The sequence below is a fragment of the Limulus polyphemus genome, unplaced genomic scaffold, assembly GCF_000517525.1.
Source record: "Limulus polyphemus unplaced genomic scaffold, Limulus_polyphemus-2.1.2 Scaffold4729, whole genome shotgun sequence".
NCBI classification, from domain to species: Eukaryota; Metazoa; Arthropoda; class Merostomata; order Xiphosura; family Limulidae; genus Limulus; species Limulus polyphemus.
The window spans coordinates 78,744-86,244 of record NW_013670339.1 but is presented as its reverse complement, the minus strand read 5'-3'; the positions used below and the strand labels follow the sequence as shown (position 1 = coordinate 86,244).

Below are 7,501 nucleotides of genomic sequence, written 5' to 3'. Positions count from 1 at the left end.
TAAAATAAGTTAATGTAATGTTGTATTATTATTATTCACGTTATTTGAATACAGTGCTCAAAGAGATACTCATAAGGTGGTAATAGTCATAATTACTTGTAACTCCCACTTTTTGCTACTTACACACGCTTGATAGTTGTATTTGTTTGAGGTATAAAATTATTGTATTAAACGTCGCTCGTCAGTAATTTTATACTAATAAATGCACATACATAGTTATGTTGAGGAGGTATTCCCTAGCCTGGGGGCCCGGCATGGCCAAGGTGGTTAAGGCACTCGACTCGCGATCTGAGGGTCGCGGGTTCGAATCCCCGTCACACCAAACATGCTCGCCCTTTCATCCGTGGGGGCATTATAATGTGACGATCAATCCCACTATTCGTTGGTAAAAGAGTAGCCCAAGAGTTGGCGTTGGGTGGTGGTGACTAGCTGCTTTCCCTCTAGTCTTACACTTCTAAATTAGGGACGGCTAGCGCAGATAGCCCTCGTGTAGCTTTGCCACGAAATTCAAAACAAACAAACCTTAAGCTCTATATCCCATTTTTGGATTTGTTTGTACCTTGATTTATTCCATCTGACGATAGAGACTATTTTATACAGTCCTATACAGAACCATAACAACACAGCGCATTAGATTCTGTTTTAATTCAAAATCGACCTTCATTGTCAGCGAAACCGCTAGTTTCCTGGGACAATGAACACCTCCTTGACTGTCTTGCAATCTTTCTGTGAAATCAAACACCGTACATGTAAAATCAAACAAGCCAACTGCCCTTGAGATCAGTAATAAATATCCAATGTCAACAAGTGATATTTTGATATTGTTCTAGGGTTAACATCGCTTTCTAAGTTCCAGGTTATGTCGTCCTTGGAAACATTTCTTCCTGATCGATCACCTTCACTTTAGTAATAAGAACATTTGGCTTGGGGTATGTTTTCGAAGCCTGTATCTGCCCTAACCTCTGTTATGTGAGGTTTTACTTTTACGGGGAAATACTCCTTCTAGGTAGAGGCGTATGGAAGTGAAGCCGTGTGGAATTATCCAGTCATAATACCCATGTACTGTAGCTGTCGGGAAACAAAACATGATAGTAACCTTTGATTGTAAACGTTCCACCTTAAACTGAAAGTTTAGGTTCGAACACAACCGGGGGCGCTCAGAAATGTATTTCTATTTACCCTCACACTTCACTAGAGATTGGTCGAAATTGATACACGAAAAAAAAAAAAAAAAAAAAAAAAACGACTAGTGGTTGGGAATTCACCCTGAACCAGATATATAAGGACCAATGAGTCGCCTACAGCGCTTTCCTGATTGAGTGTTCATCGACTTTCCACGGCATTAACATATACAAACAGTTCTATATAAAGTATCAATAAGCCCTCTATATCCTGTTTACTATAAACGATTCCTACTCATAAGTGTTTATGAAATAACGTTTAAGCCAAATGTTTAATATATCAAGAGGAGAAGATTTTAATTATATATATATTTCTGCCTGTGTTTCTAAACGCTAAAACAAATTTATCAATATAGTTTTGCGTAGTGATTTAGACGAGGAGTTAGTTTTACTAATGGTATAATCAGTCAGACTATTATTCTCGTTTTTATTGTGTGTATTATTATTATTTTCACATCGTCAGGTGTTATATCAAACATTTTTGTATGCGTCACAACCAGGAAGTTTTTTTGTGGAATTAGTAGGATTCGATCTCCCGAACACGTTTATTCAATATTATAAACACGATTCAGTATTATAAACACGTTTATTCAATATTATAAACACGATTCAGTATTATAAACACGTTTATTCAATATTATAAACACGATTCAGTTTTATAAACACGTTTATTCAATATTATAAACACGATTCAGTATTATAAACACATGATTCAGTATTATAAACACGTGATTCAATATTATAAACATGTGATTCAATATTATAAACACGTGATTCAATATTATAAACACGTTTATTCAATATTATAAACACGTTTATTCAATATTATAAACACGTTTATTCAATATTAATGATTTTAAGTCGCAAAAAAACATTTGATTGACAACTTCACATACATACTTGCATAAATCCTGTTTCTCTTTAAAACAAAAGTTTCTGTTTCATAAGAACGAAATATATTGTAAAAATACCGCGCCCAAATTGGGTTATCTAATGTAATTGTTATATTAACATAGTATATGAGGGTTTTTACCAATAAACGATTGTTACATTTAATTTTATTGTACGTATATAAACTGTTGAAATTCAAATAGAAACTCATAATTATTAGACTTGGATGATAACATCATGATCATGGTTGAAAACGTATGATCAAATCAACAGATAAGTCACAATTAAAGCAACTCAGTAACTTGAACACTTTTGAAAAGAGCACCAGAAGATCTGATTGAAATATTATACATTCAGATACTTGTAGGTCAGAGTTAGTATGAAAGTAAAAATACTATTTCTATTCAAAATTGCTTTAATCTTAAGTTTAACTTTACAATCACTAAAATAATACCTAACAGCACAAAAAAAAAGAAGAAAAAAATCAAAGATAAAAACAAACCCTGTCCAAAACACATCTTTGCAGAAATAGTCGTGTTTCTGTCTCCCTAAAATATAAATACTTACTACAGAAACACTCGTAACATAACGTATAAATATTACGTAAGACCTTTTTATGTATGTGATGCTAAAGACCACGTTTTTGTTTGGTGAAAATTAATATGTGTTATAAAAGTAACAGCCATCGAATCATTACCTAACGTATATATCAAATTAATTATTTCCGGAACTTTTTGTTATGCCGTAAAATGTATATTGTTGCCCAACTCTTAACTATTTCCGGAACTTTGTGTTATGCCGTAAAATGTATATTGTTGCCCAACTCCTTTTGTCCCATTTTCAAAAACTTGAAATCACGATGAGGATGCCGGGTATTAACCACTATTCAAAATAGTCTTGTGAAAGTCAGTTAAATGGTTAACTTCAACACCCGTGCAACGTCTGGAACACTGTCATGATTGTTGACACGCAACTTATAACATTTGTCTTCAAAATCAAATTATTTTGAACAGCTAAAAAAAAAAAAAAGTGCTTCGAGAGTCTATCCATAAAATTGATAACCACTACCAGGTGGCGCTGTAGCAAGAATTGGCACTTCCGAAGTGCTGTAAGTTGAAATGGTGGTTAGATACAAACTGGTGCTAGTAACGGTACGATATTTGGTGCTGAAAGCGTTGTAAGTAAGTGTGTATATATGTGTGCTTGTACTAGTGGCCATGGTAACAGTTGTGTACGATGACGTTACAGTGTTATATTGTGGTGGACCAGGTGGTTGGAGTTGGGTGCGAATCAAATCCTGTAACTGTTGTTGTAGCTGGGATGCTTGGGTGTTGATTACGGGTTGTAAGGTAGTACTATGCGTCGTGACCGTACGAACTGTAGTGGACAGAGATTCGGACAGTGTCCGTGAACGAGTGTTCCGACCATCGTAGAATTTAACCACTTTCGTGCTGTACACGGTAGCGGTAGTTACGTAAGACGTCGTCTTGGTAACAGTGGAATATAGAGTCGCCTGACGGTTCAACTGTTGTAAGCCTAAGTATACAGCAGCAAGGGGGTTTCTATTCAGAGCAGCTCCTAGTGACAGCAAAGGATTGGCCATTTGTAGAGGGAGGTTTCCTGGACTTGAGAGTGACAACATTGAGGGATCCAAGTTGGAATTCTGAAGCTGAAGAGACTTTGGAGGTGGTGTTTGTTGTTGGACTGTTGACTGGGATGTAAACGTTTCGTCTCTTAGATCATCTTCCAAATTGTCACCGAAAGGGATTTCCAAATCTGATTCCAAAGTTTCATTTAGTAAGAGGTCATCAGCTGGTACGGTGCGATACGCCGTGATCATCTTCCGGATGATGAAACTTTCAGTGACTGTATGCATGATTTTAGTCTCTCCATCTTCAATAGGAACTAACGAGGTGCGCCAACTGTGCTCAGTTGTAGAATAGGTTCGTGAAATCACGTGGTAAGATGAACTGAGCGATGGCAGAAAGTCATTGTCTACCTTGGAGTTGTCAGTTAGGCCAATGGGTGTCAATTCAGAAGGTTCTAGCGTGCGTTGGATAGTAGTTGTGATAGTTAACGTTCGCACGGACTTCCGGCGGCCCACGTGTAACGTGACCTCACTAGTAATAGTGGTCATTTCATTAATCACACGTGATGGGTCCACTGAAATCAAAGGATGTTCAGAAATAACACCGACATCTTCCTCTTCGATTTCTTCTGTCTCTGTTTCCAGGTTATCTTTTCTCTGGTGTTCATCAGGACGATTCCTCAGCCTCACTTTGAACCGATTCAGTTGAACCTGAGAATATTAAAATGAATGTATATTTTCTATTTTTCTAAATCAAAGACAACGTGCAGTATTTATTATCGTTTTCGTATATTTAACCTCAAAGGTTTATTATTCAATCACCAAATAAACAAATTGGCTTATTTATTACTATTACTATAGCAATGATAAAAAAAACGTCTGTCTCTCACCGTCGTGGGTTAGTTTTTTGTCGAGGAACATATCGAAATCGTTCTGTTGGTCTTCTCAAGCTTCGTAATTTTAGTAAAGTATTTTCCTCATTTGAAGACTTAGATGTGGTTGGACGAGGACGAAATCTTAGTCTTCTGGAGGTGCTTGTGCGTTCAGCGTCCAGCGATTGTGTGGGGTTGCTTGACCAATGTTGGCCAGTTTCCACAGGCTTGAAAGAAGATTGCAAGACAGCGTTGCTAACAATACCTTCGTCTTTCTTGCGGTCAACAATATTTTGCCTTTGTTCAACATGGCGATCTAGTGGAATTTCTATTGTTGTTGCCTGTTTCGAGTTCGAGAGGACTGGTCTGTCTTTGTTGTTAATTACCAAGGTAGCACTACTAGTCGTAAACTGTATCGCCTTTGATGGAGAAGGTTTTATATTAGTTCGAGTACTGGTCGAGGGGCTGGAAGTGCTGGTTAAAGGAATACCTATTTTGGAAGAACTCTTCAGGATTTGTGCATACTTACCATCAATATAAGTCCCAATTACACTTGTTTCTTGAAGAAATGTTGTTCCATCGTGCACGTTTTTTCCCGTTACCACAGTTACCAGGCCTGTGGGATATTGTGGCAAAACGGGAGTGCGTTGCTGTGCAACAGTTGGTGCTGCTTGTGTGCTTGTAGCCAGGTGCAGCTTCTTAGAAGTCCCAGGAGTGGAGCGAAATACATTATGTATAGGTTTTGGATCATAAGAATCTCTTACTGCGTTTTCGAGATCGTGGTCTGCTTTTAAAATCCGTGGGCTATCGGAGTAAGCCAAATCTTGAATTTTCGAGTTTTCTGCATTATCGGGTTTTATGGTCGAGGATGCTGAGGGGGGAAGGGTACGAGATGGAGAAGGGGAGTTCTTTGTTCCAGAATTGGCCGGCGTGAACACAATGACAGTGTTATCAACTGTAGTCCTAAAATTCAAAAATCCGCGAACAGTTACGGTCGGCAGCACTTCTATAACCTCTGCAGCGGCAACAGACAAGTCCTCATCTGGGTAAAGTTCCTCGGTAGTCTTAGCAACCTCTGCAGCGGCAACAGATAGGTCCTCATCTGGGTAAAGGTCCTCGGTAGCCTTAGCACTCAACACTATAGAAAAAAAAAGTGATTAAAAATAATATCTCATTTAACACATAACTTTAACTGCGTTGAAGAAACACCTTACCACATATCATTATGAAATCCACGGATATAAGGACCACGGTTAAGCCACATTTTTAAGAGCAATCATAATGAATACGACACTAATTCAATTCGTATACACACAAACGCCCCCCCCCCACACACAGTGTCTGCGGACTCAGAACGCTAGAAACCGGGTTTCGATACCCGTGTTGGGCAGAGCATAGATAGCCCATTATGTTGCTACGTACTTAAGTTCAAACAAACAAACACAAACGGGATCCGTTCAAGCTGAAAGCTTGGAAAATCATAAATTTTTTGATATCAAAATCGTGTCGCCCCCCCCCCCTCCCCAGTGGCACAGGAGTATATCTGCGGACTTACAACGCTTTGTGCTTAACTTCAAACAAACAATCAAAAACTTATGTTCATGTGTGCATCAAAATACACACACAAAATGATATTTTGCCAAAAAAATGTTTAAGCAATCTTTTATAGTTTGGTTCACTCTAAAAAAAAAAAGTCATTGAACTTAGCAGTGCTAAACTCATAATATTTTAATGTCTTTTTTCAGATAAGCAAATTCAATGGACATACTTTGATCGAGGACGTATATTCTCCTAAGTACCTCTCTTCCACCCAAACAATAGAACAGTCATTGTTTTAAAACTGTTGCGACGCACTAGACAATGCAAACAGTCTGGTATTGTAATGAGAACGTTCCTATAATAAGAAGTCCACTTGTAACAGTGAAGACAGGCTAGTATTGTAATGAAACGTTCGTAAGATAAATTAAATTTTCCACTCGTAACAACGCAAACAGGCTAGTACTGTAATAAGAATGTTCGTAAAATAAGTTCACCACTTGTAACAATGCAAACAGGCTAGTATTGTAATAAAACGTTCGTAAGATAAATTAAATTTTCCACTCGTAACAACGCAAACAGGCTAGTATTGTAATAAGAATGTTCGTAAAATAAGTTCACCACTTGTAACAATGCAAACAGGCTAGTATTGTAATAAAACGTTCGTAAGATAAATTAAATTTTCCACTCGTAACAACGCAAACAGGCTAGTATTGTAATAAGAATGTTCGTAAAATAAGTTCACCACTTGTAACAATGCAAACAAGACTGGTATTGTCATAAGAATGTTTGTAAAATATATTAAAATTTTTTTCACTTCTGGCAAAACCAGCAGACTTGTAACAATAATCCTTGGAGACGGCTTGAATGGGTAACGAAAAAAACTTTAATATAAGTTTAACATAACAGCAAATGTACAACGTTTCGATGATGATGTACCTAATGATGACAAAACCTTGTCGAAACGTTGTACATTTACTGTTACGTTAAACTTATATTCAAGTTTTTCTTCATTACCCATTCAAGCCGTCTCCAACCATTATTAGTCTCAAAGTGGGTTCCTCGTGCAGCAAACTTGTAACAAGAACGTTTGTAAAATAAATATTTTGTACCTTTTGACATATTTGTTATTTTAAATATAAATAACGAGTGAAATGAAAGGAAAACGTGGTTAGGAGAATTCTGAAATTTTTATATTGTTCATATGCTTACACAACTGATGTTTTCTTACCTGCAATACTTCACCATCTTATGATGAATATGTGAATATAAATATCTGATTTCGTGGTTCGCTTGTAGGAACATGTACACCTGTGATCACAACACGGAAAGCTTTTAATGAAGTGTATGTTTTATGATAGTTTACAATCAAACATTATCTCGATACATTCTAGATGACCCTTACATCTGATACTCACCCCTTATGTAAGGGG

The 7,501-nt window shown here is 37.1% G+C and overlaps 2 protein-coding genes across 2 annotated transcripts in view; both read right to left on the bottom strand.

Moving 5' to 3' along the window:
* Positions 1 to 1,903: 1,903 nt before the first annotated feature.
* Positions 1,904 to 4,366, bottom strand: LOC106471603. Its single transcript, XM_022400217.1, has one exon. The coding sequence runs from the start codon at positions 4,207 to 4,209 to the stop codon at positions 3,115 to 3,117; it is 1,095 nt and encodes a 364-aa protein (XP_022255925.1). The 5' UTR covers positions 4,210 to 4,366; the 3' UTR covers positions 1,904 to 3,114.
* Positions 4,231 to 7,501, bottom strand: part of LOC106471604 — a 43,993-nt gene continuing 40,722 nt past the window's right edge. The window contains exons 2-3 of the mRNA XM_013932216.2: positions 4,551 to 5,670; positions 4,231 to 4,371 (exon numbers count right to left, since the gene is read on the bottom strand). Coding sequence (XP_013787670.1) covers positions 4,362 to 4,371; positions 4,551 to 5,670 — 1,130 coding nt within the window. The 3' untranslated portion in view covers positions 4,231 to 4,361. The remainder of the gene's footprint in view (positions 4,372 to 4,550; positions 5,671 to 7,501) is intronic.